The sequence below is a fragment of the Arvicola amphibius genome, chromosome 12 (genome assembly GCF_903992535.2).
Source record: "Arvicola amphibius chromosome 12, mArvAmp1.2, whole genome shotgun sequence".
Classification (NCBI taxonomy): Eukaryota; Metazoa; Chordata; class Mammalia; order Rodentia; family Cricetidae; genus Arvicola; species Arvicola amphibius.
The window spans coordinates 74,174,205-74,197,927 of NC_052058.2; the positions used below are offsets into that span (position 1 = coordinate 74,174,205).

At 35.0% G+C, this 23,723-nt stretch overlaps 1 protein-coding gene across 2 annotated transcripts in view; it reads right to left on the minus strand.

Annotated features, from left to right (window-relative positions):
- Positions 1-23,723, minus strand: part of Brinp3 (BMP/retinoic acid inducible neural specific 3) — a 384,777-nt gene that overhangs the window by 55,442 nt on the left and 305,612 nt on the right. For both annotated transcript variants that reach the window (XM_038349419.1, XM_038349420.1), the window contains one exon: positions 3,288-3,510. In XM_038349419.1, the coding sequence (XP_038205347.1) occupies positions 3,288-3,510 (223 nt within the window). The remainder of the gene's footprint in view (positions 1-3,287; positions 3,511-23,723) is intronic.

The window sequence follows — 23,723 nt, forward strand, 5'->3', positions numbered from 1 at the left end:
CCTCAGAATAGAAACCAGGGGATATGCTAATTGGGGAAGGGGTTTTGCTCTTGTTTCCCCAGGAAAATGAAACTATATATACCAACAAAATAAATCAGTATTTTGTTTATAAAAGAAAAGACATCTAGACAAAGAAAAATGACAGTTCTACTACTGAGATGACAATCCTACGATTTGCAAGAAAACATCACAAGGGTTGTGACAGGGTTTTGTTCTTATTTTTGCAGAAAAATAAAAAATACCCATCTTCAAGAAGTCAAGATTCTTTGGATAGCTAGGTGCCTATAATACCAATACTGTCTGCAAGGTAAAAATCTCACTACCCAAACACACGTATCTCCTTACTTCTCAGTATAATGGTAGTCCTGACTCACTTAATAGCAAGACTGGCTTGGAGTTGGACGGTGGCTCTCTTTCTCTAAACCTAAGCATGATGTTAAAAGAAAAAAATAGAGTTTTTGTCTCCATATCAAGTGTCACCTGGTGTGGGACAAAAGAAAAATAAAATCTAGGAACTAAGATGATCAACCTACATATAGTAAGGAGGGCCTTGGACTTTCCCCAAAGCAATGTGCATTACCCTCTCTGTTAAGTGGATGGGGGTGTGGTAGGGGAGAATGTGGAGGGGATGGGAGGAGAAGAGTGAGTGGGAACTTGGATTGGTATATACAATGAGAAAAGGTAGTTTGTTTTCTTTATTGAAAAAAATGAAAATAAAAATTACTGAGACGGCAGGACAGAACTAATGGGAGACCACCAAGTCCACTTGGAATGGGACTGATGGAACATGCGACCAAATCGGACTCTCTGAGGGTGGCTGATGGTGGAGGCTGACCGAGGAGCCAAGGACAATGGCGATGGGCTTGGTCTCTACAACATGGACGGGCTCTGTGTGAGCCTTGTCAGTTCGGTTGCTCACCTTCTTGGACCTGGGGGAAGTTGGGAGGACCTTGGACTCAACATAGTGTAGAGAACCCTGATGGCTGTTTGGCCTCAAGAGGGAGGGAGTGGGGGTGTGGGTGGAGGGGAGGGGAGGGAAGGGGAAGGAGGAGGGGAGGAGATGGCAATTTTTAATAAAAAATAAATAAACTGGAAAAAAATGTTAAAGTTGAAAAAAAAAAGCATTTAAGTAACTCAAGATTGTGTTGACATGAGACACAATTGCTCTTGGTAGCACCAATCTTTCCCAAGAGAGTGCTCGGCAACAAAGACACTCCACGTGGAGCTGGTTTTCATCTTAGCAAAACTAGACTTTGGGCAAATAACTGCCCATGCCTCAACTACTGACAACATGCTCACATTCCAAACTGGACAAATGGGATACAAGCAAAAATGACTGCCAAATTTTGCTAAGACGAGGTAAGACAGTCTTTCTTATTTTCCTGCCTTTAAAAATGTTCTGTCAGATACTCTTGTACCACTTTTAATTATGCATCAGAAGTGCTTGAATAATTTAATTTGATATATATGCATTTGGCCATCCCTATTAGCAGTTGTTTGTAAACCATTTATTTTCTCTTTCAAACATTATTTAAAACATCCTCACATATTTACCATTTTATCTTGTACACCACTAATGCATTGGAGTGCATTTTATTGGCATCTTATGTGTTCCCATTGTAAAAGAGTAAATAGTACTGAGGTGTGAACAGGTCTCACTACATAAATATATAATGGGAAAAAATAAGAAATAAGATATTTAACCTTATTAGTAATTAGGACTTTACACACACACACACACACACACACACACACACACACACACTCATAAATACACATTCGATGCCACAACACACAGACAGATCCTTATAACTAAACAATAAAAATCAACGCCTTTGGTATAATGCGAAGTGAGAAAAGATGTCATTCATGAGAATTGAAATTTAAAAATTGTGCAGGGCCTGATGGTGAGGCACATGCCTTTAATCCCACCACTATGATGCAGAGACAGGGTAATCTCTTTTAGTTTGAGGGCAAGCTGGTCTATAGAGTCATTTCTAGCACAGCAAGGGCAGTTACAAAGAGAAACTCCGTCTCAAAATGTCAAATACTAATAGTAATCATTTCATTATCATTATCACCAAGGAGGTTTTTTCTGTCCTAAAGAATGGTACAAATACAATTACTTTGTTATTCAGAAGTGCCCAAATACAATACATACTAAAAATATTGAAAACACATATCCACAACAACAAACACGTACAAAGAAGTTTATAGATACATCACTCAAATTTTTCAGAGAAAAGTCAGGAATGTCTACCAAATGGTGAACGGCTAGAAAGATTGGCATATATGTAATACACAATGTTCACATGTTATGTACTTCCCTTCATACAAAAGATCTGACAGGGCAAAACTCTGGAGACAAATAGTATAGTCTACAAGTTTGAAGGAATGCACAGCCTTTAGAGAGATGGTGATGATACATGGTATATGCTCATAGATATAAATTTAGTACAAAATAAAAAGTAATCCTCAACTTAAATGGCGAATATTTCTTCATATTTGAAGTACAGCACAAAGCTATTGAAAATATCATCGTGTTAGATTTTAATCAAATATTTAATAGAGGTTTAATCTTCAATGTGCCTTTTTAAAATTCTAAGATATCTATAGCTATAGATTTCTCCCCTTAATAATTTAATCATCAATTAAAAATTTTAATATTTTTTATAACAGAAGTACTTTCAAATGTGTTTTTGTGTTCCACATTTTCTTTTTTGATATGTTTAACCAAACTGATAATAGATAAATATCAATTTTTTATTCCAATAATCCATCAAAATGTCTTAAATTAGAAACTTTAAAATCTTTTTCCAAATAAGTTCAGACACAAATACTTATGTATTTCATTTTTATATTAAACATTAGAAACCTGTAGATTAGAATATGATTATATTTATGAATTTCAAAATAATTGAAATATAACATAAACCCTTAGTTGCTTTATTAGAAAATTATATATGGAGAAATTCCTGTTTGTATCTTACTCACTTCCTATATTCCCAGTTTAACTGTGGGGATTTGTCTTTTATTGTATTTTCTTGAATAGGGTTATTAACTGACTACCATAAAATAATATAGAATGAATCATTGATTAAAGTAACAGAAGAAAAGAAAACCAAAGAAATATCAGTGTGTGTGCTCCCCATTGTACTATTAGTTAGATACTGTTGAAATAGGAAAAACAACATTATGCACTGTGTACCAGCACATCTGCTCCCGGGGAAAGAGCAGACCTGTGCTGTCACAACAGAAACACAGCTGCCCTGCTCTCCCAGTCTTACCTTTGTCTTGGCAGGCTGATGAGGGGCTGTTTGTGGCACCGCTTGCTAAGGCTAAAGAGCTTGTGGACAATTCTATGTGCCTTCAGGAAAAGCTGTTTCATGCTGGTCTCCAGTAGTTCATAGCGGCGCTGAAAATTAGAATCCATTGTCCATAAATGCATTATAGTTGATGTGTTGAGGAAATAATTCATGGGTAGTCTTTTCATGAAGAATTTGAATTCATCTGAAACATGAAAAAATTCAGCATTTTAATTATAAAACAATTATTCTTTCCTCCAGCCAAAACAAATTCAACATATGTAAACAAGCTAGGAGCTTAATATTTGTGACTAACAATCTAATAAAACATGAGATTTGAGAAGTTTTAAGATGTTATGTTTTGATCTTCTTAAGACAGAAGTTTCATGAAAGAATATAAAAATAACTTATGTAGGAATGATGGTTTAGGTAGAAAGTGTTATCCAATCTGTTTTCTATGTTCTTCCTTTGCTTATATTTAAACAAAAATTTTATAATATGTGATATATATAGATAGATAGATGACCTTCATATTTAGCATTAATGTAAATAGTTCTCTTTATGTATGTTAAAGAAATTTTCCAGATATATTCATTAAAACATTTATACATTACTAAGTTTCTGGTTTTTTTTTTCTTTCAAAACAGGCATTCTCTGTGCAACAGCCCTAGCTCAGGCTGTCCTAGAACAATCTCTGTAGACAGGCTAGCCTTAAACTCACAGATATCTGCCCGTCTCTGCCTCCTGGGTGCTGTGATTAATGACCTGCGCCACCACTGCCCGGCTTCCATGTGTCTTCTTAGGAGACAATTTTAAGTAGACCATTTTACTATTCAGCTATGCTCTTCTCGCTCACTGCTCCTATTCAGTTCTCATGACATACCATTTTAAAACATGTGTACATAAAAAAAAATCAATTAAAATACTTAAACCTCCACCACTGGCTAATATCTTTCTGTCAATAAATATCATATACGACATTCATTTTATATCAAGTAAATAATTAGCTTTCAAGAAAAATAACAGTTGATGTTAAACGATGACTGGGGAGATGGCTCAGCAGATGAGAACACTACAGCAAAATCATGAGAACCTGACTTTAATTTCACAGAGCCCATGTGTAAAGCGAGTCACTGTCACGTGAAGCCACATAACTCTGTCACTTTGGAGGGCAAAGCAGATACAGAAGGATTGCTGAGGATTGCTGGCTGACAACATCGCTCCAGGTTCAGTAGCAGACACCATTCACAGGTCAGGTAAGAAGGGGGAGACGAATGAGTGGAACAGCAGATGGTCTCCTCTAGTCTTTGCATGTGTGTATGTATGTGTGTGTACTCATGATCACATACCACACACATTATTTTGCACATACTCACAGTTTATTTTACAGGAAAACAAATGATATAAAGGGTCAGTTTATTATATAAACACATAAGATAAATGATACGGTGTTCTAAAGGTTAAAAACAAGCAAACTCTCCTCTACTAGACATTTAACATACACCATGGCATATGTATGTATTTTCAACCATCATAATTAAGACCATCTTATATTGCTAAATAGATTAACTTATATATAATTACTGTCTTTCTGTTACAAATAATTAATTATAACTCTATAGGAGAAAAGAAAATATTCAATGTGTCATGTTTGGAATATGACAAATTACATTTGGAATGTAATTAACAATGCTAAAATACAAACCTCAATTTATAAATATGATGTTTGCTACACGTATATTTACACACACACACACAGATACTTTAGCATTTTCTTCTTTCCTTTTCTTTTCAAATTAGTTATCATGACCAGGTTCTCCAAACATATTTTTTAATTGCATAATTTATTTTTATAAAGAAAATTTATTTTTAATGTCATTTCTCAGCTTTATTACTTAGTAAATTAATAGGTTTGCTCCAACATGTACACTCACATCAAATTTCTGGAAAAATACCTGAAATAAATCTGCATTTTAGAAGAAAATAACACAAGATAGCCGCTATTATGCAAATCTAAGAATTTAAACACTCACATCAAATTTCTGAAAAAAATACCTGAAATAAATCTGAAATTTAGAAGAAAAAACACACGATACCTGCTATCATGCAAATCTAAGAATTCAGAAAAATTAAACACAGTTTAGTTACTGTTCTATCACTAAAATACTAAGTCATAAGTGTGACTCTTAATCCTGTGGGCTCTAGTTTGCTTTTGATTAAACTACATGGAAAACAAAACATATCAAAGATGACAATTGATTATAACATTCTGTAATAGAACAAACACTTTTTGGTTTTTTTTAGGTATATGGTTAGGCTATTCAGTTTAAATATAGTTTGCAAATATCCAGTTCTACTGGTTACATTATAATTAAGTTTGTGTGAGTTATATGGTGCTAGAACATTTTCTATTGCTGTGGTAAACACCATGGCCCAAAACAACTTGCAGAAAAAGGGTTGTTTCGTCTTAAAAAATCTCAGGTCATACCCTATCACTACAAGAAGTCAGTAGAGAACTGATATGCTAGACCCTGGAAGCAGAAAATTGAGCAGAAACCATGGAGGTATGCTACTACCTGGATTGCGTTTCACAATCTCTTCATCTTGCTTTATTATAAATTAGGCCATTGGACCCAGGCTGGCATCACCCTCCTGTAGAAGCAGTCCTTGGTCATAAAAATGCAATGATATAGATTTGCCTAAATGCAATCTGGTGAAAACATTCTCAATGTTTCCTTAGCCCAGATTATTACAGCAATTAGCAAGATGGTCCAATATACCTAGCATTCATATGGATAGCACTTTACTGTATATTATTTATTTATAGTTAATACAATATTAAAATTGCTAGGTGATGTTTTCCTAAAATTATTTATAGACTTCTGACAAATTTTCTGAAAATATCATGTCAAAATTTATTATTACAGAAGCTTCCTTGAACATATGCATTACACACACACACACACACACACACACACACACACACCAACAAATTTAAATGGATATACCCTATAACAGGGGGACCATATTCTAATTAGACACCAAAATAAATAAACCAAATAAACAACTACAACAAAAACATAGAAATAAAATCATATCAGGAATGGGCTTCTGGCGATGTCCAGCCTCAGCTTGGGTTCAGATCCTGAGGTGGGGAAGGGACTTGGGCACATGGAAAACTTCTGAGCACCAAGGAGATCGCTTTCAAGTATCCCCAAAGAGCTCAGACTATCTTTGTTTATACTTTAAAAAGGTTTTTTTTCTTACCAGGCTTACATGAACAGCTTTATTATTGGATTTTATTTTTGACTCTAAGAAATAAATCACAATTTAAGTAACACATCGTGATCATTATGTAAGACCCCCTCCCTTTGTTCTCCTTTATGCTTTCCCAAATACACATTCCAAGAGCTGCATAACCTTATTCTAGACATGGTGTTCAGCATTTTAGAAGGCTTAATTAAATATCAAGGCAGATGTATCATGATCTTGCAGCTAACAACAACCTGTGGTTACAAGGTTAAAAGTAATCGACATGGCCATAATGATTTAAGGACAATGTGCAAACTCAGACAAATATATCATGTCAGCAAGATATATTTTTATACGGTTCCCTTTTCTACAAGAGGGTCCCATGTCTCAATCTCTCTGTAAAAGCCAGACTGATAAGACACTCTTTTCCCATCCCACTGTATCATACTTTTCCACCAATATAAGCTCCTGTGTATGGTAAAGATGGATCCAACCATCTTACATGTTGCATTGCATTATTCCCATCAGAATATACTAGATCTTAATATTGATTCTACATGACTGGTTTCTAGGGCACTCACATTGATATGGTATGTATTCCTGAGGCCTTTTTCCTATTCGGTGTATGTTTGCCTTACTCTCCTTTCCAGAATTGTGAGACATAGTCAATGCTCCAAGTGTTGTTATCTCATCTGTACCTAACCATCTCTATTGAGTCAGAAAAGCTCCCTGGATTAGTTGTAATTGGTAATTCCCGATAAGAGACTTGAGTAACATTAGCCCCCTGTTGTTGTAGAGGGGCAATATTTGCAAAGAAGCAGAATTTCCAGGAAAAAATTTCAGCTGTTGCATGTGTGACTGACAAAGTAAAACTAAAACTCAACCCAAGGACTGACTATTATATTGAGAGAGAAAAGAATCTGTAGTCTGCACAAATTTTGCAGATTCCTACACTGTATCATAGTCCTTGCCAAGTGAGCGTCTGTTTCTCCAGGTGCCTTGCCAGGCAGAAACTATTTGGACACATAGTCATATATGATCCTCTTGGTTGCAAGGCTCCAGACAGGTTACCTTTTTTCTGATCACTGGAAAAATTAGGTCCGCAGACCTCCAGATATCATAGAATATTGCCATTGCTCTTAGTTACCCTGAGAATTTCAGCGTAAGACCTTGTGTCTGAAGACATCTTTTCCTTGTGCCTAAAATATGGTAAACAATATGAATAGTGACCTGGAAACTTCATATCCATTGACTAGCTTTCATTCTTCTGGAAGGTATTATAGATATTAGATGAAAAAAGCTTTTTCTTTTGTTTTTAATTAAAAATAGACTTTTTTACAATATATTCTTTTCACAGTTTTTCTTTTCTAAACTCCTCCCTATCACCCTACTTACCAAAATTTGATCTTTTTGTTAATCCTCTGAGTAAAAATGACAAAGTTCTAGGCAACATATGCCTACTAGTGACATACAAGCAAGGATATTGTGGAAGCAATCAATCTTCTGATTATATTTAAGGCTCAATATAAGAGGAAACATTGTTACCTGTTACTATAAAACTGGCCAAGAATGGTGGCTAGATGGCTATAGACCCTACAGGAAAACTTCCTAATATTATCCTGCTAAAGACCAGCTATCTGATGATTTTAATGACTCTGTGGTATATATCTATGGATCTCAACTATCACAAGAGAAGCTACTTGCATTGGATGACAACTAGCCTAGTGACTCACATTTAGAAAACAAGGAGAGAATGTGTGATTCTAGCACATTTCATGTGTTTGTCATCCTTCCTCTTTCAAAGTTCAGGGATCTTCATGAAAGAGAAAGAAGATAGACTGTGCCAGACGTGCCATATATATTCAACCATGTTGTGGTCATAACAGTACAGTTGCTTATCTGAATTCACACAGATTATAAAAGCATGAATAATCTCTGTACAAGTTCAAACAAGAAGCTGGAAAATTACCTGCTGATGAGCTATTGGCATTGACCCTGCCAGGAGAGGAAGTGGCAGTTTTCTGTAATGATATATTACCACATTCCAGTGCACACCTGATATTCAAGGGTAACTGGGCAACAGAAAACTGAACTCCATGGTTTGAAATGAGAGAGACAGAAACAGAACATAAAGTTGTGTGACTAGTTATATTGAGGTGTTTCTGGGAGGAGTTCAGGGAAAGTGCTCAAAATTCACTTTGTGAACATCTCAATGAATTAATAACAATATTTGAAAAATTTATTCAGGCCACAAATTTAATGTGTGTTCTTGGAGTAGGTCTTGTTTAAAACTGGATCCCATCCTACTTAAATACCACACCTCTTGTACATCCAGTGGATAGATTATTACTTGAAAAAGAACAAAGAATTAAACAAAGGGGAAATCTTTTCTATAGCTCAAATATAATAGGAGGAGACTTTGTAGTATAGTTGCATGTTTTAAATGATCCTTTTAACTAAGCAGAATATAAAAAACAGTTTAACACAAAAGTTTTGGTTTGTCAATGTTGTACAATTTGTTGGATTCCATATGTCTCTTTTGAGAAATATCCTCTTATAAATAAAGAATTGATGCATGGAAATTTGGAACACACTCTTTGGATCTTCACAGACCAGATGCTGCTACTTTGAAAACTAATCATTCAAGTCATAGTCATCTTTGACACTTCTGATAAGACTTTCTCATGTTGTGGGCATGAATTTATAATTGTATTTATTGTCATTACGATATTGGTAAAAGAGATAAATCAGAAAATTTGATTTAGGTTAAAGTACATGTTGTTGAAGTAGAAATTATTTATCTTACCGGAGTGTTTGTAATAATGTGTGTTTGCAGGAAATTATCAGTGCATGATATCTGTGAAATGGTTTTAACATGACACATGAATAATTACTTCATTATGAAGTCATTAGGAGCCACCATTGACAGTCACCCACAACAGTTACTGAACACCTGTTGTGAACAGAACATACAGATGTTTCAGTCTATAACAGCAAATGTGAGTAAACCTTTCATCTCATTTTTAACAATGACTAATTAATGATATGCCTTATTTTCAAATAATACAAGAGCATCTTCAAGTTTCAATAGATATTTTACCTAGAACTCAAAAGATTTAATGGAAATGTCACCACAGATATTTTTGTCTCATTTTGGTTTTCTTTAAATTAATATTTATAGATTATAAAAATTGAAGTTAAAAATAACACAGAAATTATTACATAAATCAAAGTTATATAGATAGAAAGATAAGTCAAAGTAGAATAAGTCAAAAAAATTAGGGATGCCAAAGACATTTATCTTAATTTTCTACACTATGTATAAAATAAGTAACTATTTATAGTAAAAATGGCAAATGCGTAATAACTACTCAGAAGCTGGCCCAGTGGCTCAGTGATTTGTTGAATGTAAAGATAAAAGTTCAAAAAGAATAAAGCAGATATATACTTGTTCTATAAAATAATACAACCAAACTCATTAACTCAGAAAAACAATGAACAAACAAATGCATACCCAATAATTCAGAAATAAATTTAAAATTTTGAATGGAACACACAAGAATTATTATAATCTTTAAGTTTCCAAGATTAAAGACAGGATTTGTTATCTTGATATTACTACTATATGGAATAAGTTGATTCTTCTGTTGAACATACTACCCTGTTCCTAGGAGGATGTGTGATAGCATTCTTGTTTTGTCAGCTTTTGAGATAGTCTCAGTGTACAATCAAGGCTGGCCTAGTACTCGGTCCATTATGTAAGCTGCCCCTAAACCTGTTGTCATCCTGATTTAACCTCATGATGCTGGGATTACAGATCAGGTTACCATGCCTGGTTTCTAACTATACACTTTTTTTTAATTAACACGTAAGTATTATGTTCTGTTTTGTCCTTTGTAAACAAAATTGTTTTCCATTTTATAACTCATCCCCTTACTGTATTAAACTCTTCTGCTTCTAGTGTACCCCTCCTTCTGGTTCTCTGTTCCATATACACTATTCCTTCAGTCCTTCCTCAGCATTTCTTTTACCCACCTCAAAGCTTGAAGGCTCATTTCTAATTTCAGAGGTTGTACTATACCCAAACACCCATATATATATATATATATATATATATATATATATATATATATATGTGTGTGTGTGTGTGTGTGTGTGTGTGTGTGTGTGTGTGTGTGTGTGTGTGTGTGTGTATTAATATATACATGTATCCACTAAAAAATTAGAATCTGAAAATGAGAAAGAAAATGTGATATTTGAGTTCTGAGCCTGAATCATCTATCTATGTTTTAGCAAGTTTCATAATTTTGTTTTTTTCAAAACTGAGTAAATTTTGATTGTGACTTTACATTACAGTTTCATTATCTATCTATCTGTTGGTGGATCTTTAGGGTGGTTTAATTTCCTACCTTGTGAATAATCATGCATGGATATTCACAAATCTCTGTCATAGAATACAGAATCCTTTGTGCATATTCTGGGAGACATATAACTGGATCTTACCCTAGATAATTTTTAACAATGAAAAATATCTATACTGATTTCCATAATGTCTATACTAGTTTATACTCCCAACAGGATTGTGTAAGGGTTCCTCTTTTTCTATATCATTATCAGAATTACTTAATCACAATTTAGATAGAAATTCAAAGTAGTTTTAGTTTTATTTTCCTGATTGTTTAGGTGGTAAACAGCTTTAAAGTACTTATTGGCTATTTCTGTCCCTTCTACAGCACAGTTTTCAATGATACAAAGGTAACAAAAGAGACAACAAAGGAAAACATGCTAATGAGCATCTGGGTTCTTAGGATTTATAGTCAGCTTCAGTCTTCTAACATAACTAATTCATTGGAAACAAAGAATATTATAGAGGGAATGAATTGCATGAATGAACAGAAGCTAAAAAATTGCTTTGAAATATTTTTTCAAGAAAAAATTCCAAGATCATTTTGACATTGTATAGTTTCTACAGTGGCAGGAGCATGTGATTTGTGTTATGAAGTTAAAATATTTTCAACTATTGAAAAGCAATGTCTTGATTTCTATGTTCACCTAAAAGACTTCCAAACAGATGTTGAATCCATTGAAAAAGTAGAGCTGCAGGTATTTAAGATTGACAAAGAAAAAATACTTTCATGATTTCTATTATTGTGAACATGATAAACATTAAAATTTAAAGTGACGATGTAAAATATTGATTTTCTATATGTAAATATTTCAAGTTTAACAAATAAATATAAGCAAATTATGATTATATATATATACTTACTTATGCATACATGCTTAATAAATAAATCACCATTACTAGAAGCTTTCTTGTGAGTAGAAACACCAATACAAAATGGGTAATTTTAATTATAGTGAAATCCTAGAAATAGGCTGGTATCAGAAAATAAAGAGAATATGAAATATGTAGAGAAAATACTTGAATAGACTACTTAAAATAAAAGGAGAGGTGTTAAAAAAAGCTCAAAGGTGTATGTAAAGAATGTAAACAGTTGCTTTTAATCAAATAGAATGACTTCCAGTTTTTGTGAGATTTACAATCCATTTTTCTCAGTGTCATCTTTTCTGCTTTAAATTGTAACAAGATATTTTGACAAGAAGTCATATCAATTCCTTTTAAAACAAAATTCTCTATGTGTCATGGTGATAAAACAAGCCATAGTTTCTTGAACAGACCATAGTATTGTATGGAACCTTTACAGGAGCAAGTACAATCAATGGTTACTGGATTTTTATATATTATGTTCTTTTGGTTTTAGTTTACCATAGACTATATGTTAAAAAACCAGATATTTATTAAGTCTAATCCCAAAGCTGAAAATTTAATTCAAAGTTATTTCTTCACTGTCCCTCACTTTAATTACAACCAAGCTCACTCTCTGTTTCAGCTACTTCTTTTTATGTGGCAGGCAGATACCTGTGTAGTAGCTCCAACTCTGTTTTCTTGATTTCATATTCACCTCATAATCACAACTACATGTGGCCTTTTATTTGTTTTATTTTTTGTATTGTTTTTACTTTTATAAACTATTATCTCCAAACATTTACAAGGAATTCTTTGAATAATGGCTCTTCAAATAGAATTTTTCTAAGTTCTGTAGTAAGCCACTGTTAGAACCAGAGGTGACCACACATCACTGCAAGTCTATTCAAAAGATACTATCATACTTTGTAGTATACTTTGCATGAAATTGACAAAATACTGTTTGTATGGATTTCTTAGTCATGATTGGACTCCCCGTGATACATTTTTCCTCTCTCTCTTCGACTGGACTCCCAGAGCATGGCGTTGTGCTTGGCTACGGATCTCTACATACATTTTCATCAGTTACTGGAAGAAGGTTCTAGGATGACAGGGTAATCACAAATCTGATATAGGGGAAGGCCAGTTCAGACACCCTGTCTACTATTGCTCTATATCTTAGCTGGGTTATTCTCATCTCGTGGAATCCTGAGAACTTCCCTAGCACCAGGTTTTCATCCTAACCCAGTAATGACTCCCTGAACTATAGACCAACATCTAGGGAGCCTGCATGAGACGAAACTAAACCCTCTGTATGTGAGCAACAGTTGTGTATCTTGGTCTATCACTGGAACCAGCATCTATTCCTGGAACATGCGCCAGATTTTTGGAGCCCATTCTCTACGGTAGGATGCCTTGCTTAGCCTCAATGCAGGGAGGAGTGGCTTGGTCTTGCCTCAACTTAAAGTGCCAGTCTACACTGGATGGAGGATAGATTGGGGGAGGTGACAGGGTGATGGGGGAGGAGGAGAGGAACTGTGGTTGGAATGCAAAATAAATAAAAACTAAACTAAACTAAACTGGCAACACTACAATGGTGATTAAAAAGGGCACTGGCTCATAAATAATTTCAAAAGACTACAAAACTGTGGGCAAATGAAGGGTGTAAATTCAGAGCACATCTTAAGTCTTCAATAACTCTCTAAAAATAAATCATTTTTTCTGATTATTTTATATTTCTGCTGGGTCTTCACCTTCACAATGCTCTTGAAACTACAGAGTGAGTGGATTTTCTAAGCTGTAGGATTCAATTTAATTCACCTGGATTTAGATTTTCTTTCTCAGGGGATCATGGGAATTGCAGAGATAGTCATGGCTATTGCAGTCTGTCCATAGCTTTTAACAGTGATGGACTCACTAAATAAGTTTTATGGAATTTTTTTCTATTGTTCTTTGGCTACATTTGTTGCAGAAGGCAATGTTTCTCTACTTTCCTTTGTGAGTTAGTATTGTCAGCACTGTCCTTTAATAAATTCTTTATCAGTTGAACTCAATTAAAGCCTTTTTTCTTCCTTTAAGGAAAGAATCTTTGCTGGCAGATGTAGGGGAATCAGAAGGAATATTACAGAATAACTTCTAAAGAGAAAATGGGTAGAATATGTGGTTCAATTCCTAGATCACTTTGGACAAAAAGCATTATAAATAGATACAATGATAAACATTGAAATTTGACAATACATCTACCACCTACATTCGTCAGAGATGGAATGCTTTAACCTACATGACATCTGATACCAAGTGCCTATTTCAAATTGAAAGCTGAGTATGAAAGTTTGAAAACAGTGGATAACTCAGTTGCTATTCTCAAGATGGCTTGATTAAGGACCTCAAACACCCACATCTTCTTTTCAAAGTGTTGAATGAATGTAAGAGAATTCAAAGTGCTAAAAGTAAAACTTATATCTTGTGATGTGATGGAAATTCAAACAAACTTTGGCTTTAAGATCACATATTAATGGCTACCAGACTGTTCATATTAAAGTCAGAAGGAACACCAGTTGGTGAAGGCATCAGGACAAGGGGGCATTGGCCCCGTATAGGAGAACTGATATTGACTCTAATTTCCAAAACACAAACTCTTGTTTCTCTTGTCTTTTTCCCAAAGAGGAAAAAAACGGTGTGAGGTGTGGGTGGGGATAGGGATATGTCCAAATATTTTCTGGTCTGTTCGACAGACTACCCTAATCTTGTCTTAAGATGTTACATGTATTTTTTAAACTTTCTTCTTAATTTGTTTTATTTAAATTAAAATATATTTATATATTTACATCAATTTTCTTTCACAAAATACACACCAAAATACAATGTGCTACTTGGAAAAGTCAAGCCAACATAAGGCAGAACTCAGGTAATTCTCCAGAGGAGGCAAGGATTGTAGAAGTCAGAGGGGTTGATGAACCCAGTAGAACATGGGTCACAGATTCAATTTAGCAGGGCTCATTGGGACACACAGACACTGAAGCAGCAACTAGAGAGCCTGAGTTAACTTTGCTAGATTGTCTTCCTTTATTATATAACTGCTATGTCAGTGTGTTTATTTTTGGTATTCCTAACAGTAATGAGAGCAGGTGTATTTCTGAATCATTTGGCTGCTTCTGGGACTTGTTTCCTCCTACTTGGTTTCTTTGTCCAGGTTCCATGTGAGGAAATTTATTCTATCTTATATTGTCATGTGTGGTTGTTTTCTTTTGAAGTAGGCCTCTTCTCTGAACGAATACAAAGGAGTGTATCTACGGGAGATGGAAAAAGAGACAGACAGGGAGGAAGGCGTGTAGGGAATCAAAGGTTGTGGTTGGGTGGTACTGTATAAGAGAAGTATAAATATAAAGAAAAAAACAAGAAAAAAAGTCAAAGTTAACAACATGTTAGTTATGGATTCCATCATGGTCTCTATGGGCAAAAACACAGATTATTCCTTGAGGCCCCACTTGATTTGTATATTTATACTAAACAAAACAGAAAAAAAACATAGAGGTTCCCAAAGTAAAGTATGCCTTGGTCAGTCAACAGATAGGCAACTTGAGTTAGAGTAAAGAATAAAGTCAAAACAAACTGAAAAAAAGGGAAAGTTTACCATCAAATTATCAGGCTAAAACATATCAAAGACATGAAGACAAGGAATGGCATAGTGTAATACAATTTTAGAGTGTAACTTTCCCTTTGAATAACATAGTTGCTAATGTTAAATTGATGCAGAGTTCATAAACCAGAGAAATATGGTAGATATATTTTATATATAAATACACTCCCTCCCTCTCTCTTTTCTCTCTCCCTCCCTCCCTTCCTCTCTCGCTCCCTCCCTCCCTCCTCCTTCCCTCCCTCGCTGTCTCTGACTCTGTTTCTCTCTCTCTCTCTCTGTCTCTCTCTCACAAACACATACACTCATATATGATAGAAATGTTATATAATTTGGGTGTTTTTCTTATTCCAATAAAAAATAAATATTGTTTGCTTACTTACTGAACAAATTTGAAGAAACTTGAGATCTATTCCACACTAGGAATTTTAAATTCAACATGAACGTAACTCACCATCGTGCTATAATTTAAACAAAGAGGGATTCTAATTAAACTTTGATGTGGAAGCTTTACTGGTGCCTTCTGGAATGATGAAGAAAGGCCCTTAACACATACATATTTTTCATACCATTGAAAAGAGAGAATACTTGCAACAATTAATGTCATATGAAAGTAACGTCAAGTTTGCTAAGTTTAAAAAAGATTTCAAGGTAGGGACGTGTTATCATTCATGGCATGGTTGGCTGATATCACCCTTGATATTTTTGGATGCATTTTATAAATGACTTGAGCCTGAAACGATGTGCTAAGCACTAACAGAAACTACCTTGCCTTATTCCATCCATTACCTAATCATACAGACTACAAATGAGTCTTATTCCCAGAGTCTGGTGATCCTGAGTGTATTTAGATACCCTTTTGATATAAATGGCTATCTAATATAAAGTAGTCATTCCCAAAACTATATGACTATATGTAAGAATCACACTAAAAGAACTCAGCAGCATGCATGTATATAGTCAGATCACTGTATCATTTATCTGTCTATCAATGGTATCTATCTGTCATCTATCTATCTATCATCTATCTACCTATCTATCATCTATCTATCTATCATCTATCTATCTATCTATCTATCTATCTATCTATCTATCTATCTATCTATATCTATCTGTCTATTTATCTATGTTACTACCACCTATCAAATCATACAAGAATTATCAAAGAACCCCCAGTTTAAGAAAGAATATGAAAGTTAGAGAAATCAGTTGCCCTCCTATACACAAAGGATAAGGAAGCAGAGAGGGAAATCAGAGAAGTATCACCTTTTACGATAGCCACAAATAGCATAAAATATCTTGGGGTAACTCTAATCAAGGAAGTAAAAGACCTATTTGACAATAACTTTAAGTCTTTGAAGAAAGAAATTGAAGAGGGTACCAGAAAATGGAAGGATCTCCCTTGCTCTTGGATTGGGAGGATCAACATAGTAAAAATGGCAATACTACCAAAGGCAATCTATAGATTTAATGCAATCCCCTTAAAGATCCCATCAAAATTCTTCACAGATCTTGAGAGGACAATAATCAACTTTATATGGAAGAACAAGAAACCCAGGATAGCCACAACAATCTTATACAATAAAGGAACTTCTGGAGGCATTACCATCCCTGACTTCAAACTCTATTACAGAGCTACAGTATTGAAAACAGCTTGGTATTGGCATAAAAACAGAGAAGTTGACCAATGGAATCGAATAGAAGACCCGGATCTTAACCCACAAACCTATGAACACCTGATTTTTGATAAAGGAGCCAAAAGTACACAATGGAAGAAAGAGGGCATCTTCAGCAAATGGTGCTGGCATAACTGGATGTCAACCTGTAGAAGAATGAAAGTAGATCCATATCTATCACCATGCACAAAATTCAAGTCCAAATAGATTAAAGACCTCAATATTAATCAGAAAACACTGAACCTGATAGAGGAGAAAGTGCGAAGTACTCTACAACATATGGGCACAGGAGACCATTTCTTACGTATAACCCCAGCAGCACAGACATTAAGGGCAACATTGAATAAATGTGACCTCCTGAAGCTGAGCAGCTTCTGTAAAGCAAAGGACACTGTCACTAAGACAAAAAGGCAGCCCACTGACTGGGAAAAGATCTTCACCAACTGACAAAGGTCTGATCTCTAAAATATATAAGGAATTCAAGAGACTAGACTTCAAAATGCTAATTAACCCAATTAAAAAATGGGGAACTGAACTGAACAGAGAATTCTCAACAGAAGAAGTTCGAATGGCCAAAAGACACTTAATGTCATGCTCAACCTCCTTAGCTATCAGGGAAATGCAAATCAAAACAACTTTGAGATACCATCTTGCACCTGTCAGATTGGCTAAAATCAAAAACACCAATGATAGCCTTTGCTGGAGAGGTTGTGGGGTAAGGGGTACACTCATCCATTGCTGGTAGGAATGCACACTTGTGCAACCACTTTGGAAAGCAGTGTGGCGGTTTCTCAGGAAATTCGGGATCAACTTACCCCAGGACCCAGCAATTCCACTATTGGGAATATACCCAAGAGATGCGCAATCATACTACAAAAGCATTTGTTCAACTATGTTCATAGCAGCATTATTTGTAATAGCCAGAACCTGGAAACAACCTAGATGCCCTTCAGTGGAAGAATGGATGAAGAAACTGTGGAATATATACATATTAGAGTACTACTCAGCTGTAAAAAACAATGACATCTTGAATTTTGCATGCAAATGGATAGAAATAGAAAACACTATTCTGAGTGAGGTAACCCAGACCCAAAAGGATGAACATGGGATGTACTCACTCATAATGGGTTTCTAGCCATAAATAAATGACATCGAGCCTATAATTCATGATCCTTGAGAAGACAATAAGAAGGTGAAACCAAAGAAAAACATATAGTTATCCTCCTGAATATTGGAAGCAGACAAGTTTGTCGGGCAAAAATTGGGATCTTGGGGGTGTGGTGGGTTGTGGGCAAGGGGAGATGGGGACAGTAAAGCATGAAGGGGAGGATAGGGAGACCTTGGGGGAATGGGATGCTTGAGATATAGGAAGGGTGGATATGGGAGCAGGGAAGCATATATCCTAATTAAGGGAGCCATTTTAGGGTTATTAAGAGACTTGACTCTAGAGGGGTTCCCAGGTATCTAGTGAGATTCCCCCAGCTAGTTCCGTGGGCAGCTGAGGAGAGGGAGTCGGAAAAGGCCAGATCCTATAGCCATACTGATGATTATCTTGCATATCACCATAGAATCTTCATCTGGAGATAGATGGAGCTAGATACAGAGCCCCACATTGGAGCACCGGACTGATTTCCCAAGGTCCTGATGAGGAGCAGAAGGAGGGAGAACATGAGAAAGAAAGTCAGGACCGTGAGAGAACCTTCATCTGGCAATGGATGGAGATAAAGACAGAGCCACACATTGGTGGACCGAACTGAGCGCCCAAGGTCCAAATGAGGAGTAGGAGGGAAAACATGAGCAAGGAAGTCTGGACTGCGAGGAGTGCTTCCACCCACTGAGATGGTGGGGCTGATCTATTTGGAGCTTACCAAACCCAGATGGACTGGGACTGAAAAAGCATGAGATAAGACCGGTCTCCCTGAACATGGCAGACAATGAGGGCTGCTGAGAAGCCAAGGACAATGACACGGGATTTGGACCCTACTACACATACTGGCTTTGGGAGAGCTTGGCCTGTTTTGGATGCATACCTTCCTAGACCTGGATCGAGGGGGGAGGAACTTAGACTTCCCACAGGGCAGGGAACCCTTACTGCTCTCTGGACAGAAGAGGCAGGGGAGTGGAGGAGGGAGGGGGTAAATGGGAGGCGGGGAGGAAGCAGAAATTTTTAATAAATAAATTTAAAAAAATAAAAAAAATAATATGAAGGTTATGGGAAAGGTTGGAAAAGGTACATGGGATGGCTACGGGGAGGAAAACAAAGGAGGCAATGCAGCTATATTTTAATAAATATTTTAAGGGCTGAGAGGGAAGTGAAACAAGTCTCTATTCATAAACCAAAAGTCATCTCCAACTGATAACTTCTCACAAATGAAAAAAAAAATTCCAATGGAGTCACTGTGTATACAAACTTAATTCCAGGTCCCATGCACAGCAAAAATAAAAAATACAAAAGAAACTCAGTGGTATTTTTGAATAATCATTGTCTCATAAAGTTTTGTCATTGGCCATTCTTTCTTTTTACCTAACCTTATATGTCCTTTATATATTATGGTTATTATATATGGTATATATTATGGTTACTGATTATATGCTTTTCATGGAATTTCTGTGTGAATTTGTGTCACCTTGACTATATGTGTTTCTCAAGCTTATTATTGTTATTATTATTTTATTTGGCTCTTTTTATTCTGTTTGGTATATCCTATTATTGTTGTTTTTGTTTCTACCTATTTTATCATTATTATTTATTATATACTTGGTTGTATTCTTATGATATAGCAAAAGAAAAGGTGGAGATTTGGTTGGGTAGGAAGAGAGGAGAATTGGAATTATTTAAGTAGGTTAAAAATATCCAGAATATACTATATGAAAAGAAGCAGATAATATAAAGTAGAAAATATAAATATCAAATATTGTTTCTTTAATCTCTCCTTAATTAGAAAAATGCACAAACCTCAGGCGTTCCCTGAAGTGAATTATCTGGGACAATTTCCTTAAGTATGACTCCAGTGATCTGTATTTAGATGGCAGATGTTCCTGCTGCAGTCTCATGTGCTCCTAGGTGCCCTCCAGAGATGTCTTCTGATGTGTGAGTTCTCAACAGTGCCTTGTATATCCCTTGAGCTAGCATCTCAAGTCCTACTGGTAACAGAAGCTTCCCAATTCATTGTCTTTAAATACATTCCTTGTGTGCTGCAGTAAGATTCTATTCTAATAAGAAACCGGAGTACTGCAATTAATTGAGACTTCAGCAGTAATTAGAATCTACAATCAAACAAGAGCTTAACAGGTATCTATTTAGTGTGCACTGTGTGCTTACTAGTGTGCTAATGAAAAGTAATGATGATCACAGCTATACTAAAATATATGTTTGTTAAAATAGATTTACTTTGAAAACAATAAAATTCCTTTATAATTAGTGGCAAATGCTATTAGCATTTTCAAAATAATGTACTTATTGTAATTTCTGATGGTCCTCTGAGAAATTTGTGTTTTATCTTGCTTAATTCCTGCAGAAGTTAGGAGATGAGTGCTATAATAATCTTCATTTTTTCTGATGAAGAAATGTGTTTTATCAAGTTTCTGCACCTATGGAAACTGACACTGTTAATAATAACTAAAGCCCAGAACAAACTGTAGCTGAAAAAAATTCCTGCTTCACAAGCAGAAATACTCCACGAGTTGACAAAATTAAATCTTTTATATTCATAGAGAGCTTTTGTTCAGTAGATTTTATACAGTTTTATCTCTTAGAATCTCATAATAACCATGCTGTAGGAAAGGCTTATTTTGTTCAGAAGCAATATGAAATTAATTTCAATTATAGGTTCATTGTACATTGTCAACTCTGAGAGGAAAACAATCCTCCCAAGGACAGAGAGAGAGAGAGAGAGAGAGAGAGAGAGAGAGAGAGAGAGAGAGAGAGAGAGAGAGAGAGAGAGAGAGAGGAGAATTATATATTTTAGCAAGAGTGAAGGCAGTGTATTATTGTTATTCTAAGAGATTTCTATATTGTATATGACTTAACCAACTGACAAAGTGAAGAAAGAGTAAACAGTGGGAAGCAAGTATAAAAATACACTAGATTAGTTTGTCAGAAGAATTTGAATTTTGTAATATAAAATATAATGCCAGTGACTCAGAAGCAGAAATAAAATCAAAGTGCAGTGTATAACAGTAGTCCCAAACTATAGTGCTATGCAAAAAGGCTTATACATAGCCTAGTCAAGGAAGGAGATGAGAATTAACAGTGTATAGACATTACTGCCCGGTTTGATGAATATATTTGTTAAATTTTTCTGGCAAGACGTTTATTCTTATCATATATACAAAACTACAAAATCTCATGCCTTAGCCCTAAATAACACATCTAAAAGTGAGCAATAGCTTTAAATGTGTTTCTGAAATGAGAGTATATAAATGACCAATTACACATGCAAAAAAATTTTTTTTTTGAGACAGGGTTTTTCTGTGTAGTTTTGTAATGTGTCCTGGCACACTCTATAGACCAAGCTGGCCTCACACTCATAGAGATCTGCTTGCCCCTGCCTCCTAGCCCTGTGAAAAAAATCACAAATTATTGTATAATAAATGTATATCCATGAGTCAGGCATTGTGGCACACACTTTAATCCCTGCAATTGGGAGACAGAAGCAGGAATTCAGTCTGATCTACATAGTAAGTTCTGGGATGGCCTGAGTTAAATAGTGAGACCCTGTCTTAAATCATAACAAAACAAAAAATAATATTACCACCATTAGATATTATTTTACACTATATTCTATATACAAAAGGTACAAAGAGTTAGGAAAGACAATGACAGAGGATAAACCTTGTGCATGCTGTTGAGAGCATGCAGTAGTAATGATAAAACAATATTGAGGTTCATCAAAATACTAAAGTCCTGGGCTTGGAGTTGAAATTCAGTCACAGAACACTTGCCTATCATACGCAAAATCCTCGATTTGAATGAAAGAAGAAAATACATTTAATACATGGTGTAGTAAATCCAATATTATGACAACTTGGAGGTTCTATTCTTTGCCACCTCTGCTTAATAATAAAAGTGTAACAGCAAGATACATGCAAGCAAGTTGACAGAGATTGGCAACAAGTTTAGTGATAAATCTCTTGTTGTATTTATCAAAAATAAAAGTCATAAAGCATTTTTAGGGGGCAAGTACCTCTTTGCCTCAACACCTTGCAAAAACCAGTGTCCTCAAATTCTTAACATTTTTCATTCATGGATCAGTAGCACAGAGACTTTATCATCTTTGGAAGTCACCTTCAATAAAGAGTCAAAAGGAAGTAGTATATTAAATGTCTTTCTTTAGAATTTAGAATACTTTCTGAGGATAGCTAAAATGGAGGAAGACTGACAAAGTAAGACATTGTTTATATGGCTTATCGCAACCAATCAAGAGAAAAGCTGGGGTACTTCCTCTTCAAATATTTTTCATTGGTTTATTGTATATTTTACAAATTTTATGTCTGCGTCTCTATGTATGTGCATTAAAACATACACAGAAACACATATGTGTATACATACATATACGTATGTATGCATATATATATATACATATAGCATATTACATACACACAGTAGAACACTGCTCAGTAATAGAAAGAAGTAAATTTTGTGACTACATAACATGTGATTTGTATAATGTATAATCTCTAAATCCACACATAGGTCAAATTGTACTCTTACTCATGAAGATTCCAAAGATGTAAAAATATGAGAAGAGAGTGGTTTGTTGCAAGGATCAGAAGAGAATATATGGGAAGTTAGGATATGGCAGGGGGCAATGACTGACTGATAGATTCTGTGATACAGATGGAGTGTATTAAGATTTTATACCAAACTAGAAAATGACTATAAATTCTATATTTTATATTTCAAGTGTCCAGAGGAAACTATTTTGAATATTTTCACCATAAAAATACAAATGATAAGATAGGTATGTCTTACATGTACAGTTACTCTATTTTATGTATCAGTTAAAAAATAGATTCACATTAATTAACAAAATAATATTTCTCTTTAATACTTGCAGTGGCTATGTTTTCCCATGTATCCTCTACACAATAAGGTTGTTTATAATTTTCATTATTCTCTTACCAACCAAAATATTGATTTTATTTTGTATATTAATAGAACCTGATAGAAAACTCCTATTTGTTTGTGTATATATGTAATAAAACTCTGTTCAATGTAACAAAAGCAACACTATTTCATATGTGAAAGAAAAGTCAGTATGCTCACATCTGCTTTTCAAACCTACTGATGTCCTTTGTCCTTTCTCTTGGACATTTTGCATCATCCCTCAAGAAATACTGAGCCCAACTGGTGACCACATATCAGAACAATGCAGAAAAGTCAAGAGAATGGGAGGTACCTCATGGTCCTTCGGCACAATCCAGAAAGGCAGTCTCCAGACTGCTAACATACAGATTGTTGTGCCATAAAAGAAAAGACAGAATATAAGGTTTTAAAGCAGCTCTACCTAATTCCTCTACCTCAACAGGCCAATATGAATTTTAGGACCAGTTGAGGATGCCATTGAACTTTTATTAAGTATTTTATAGAGAACTACAATATT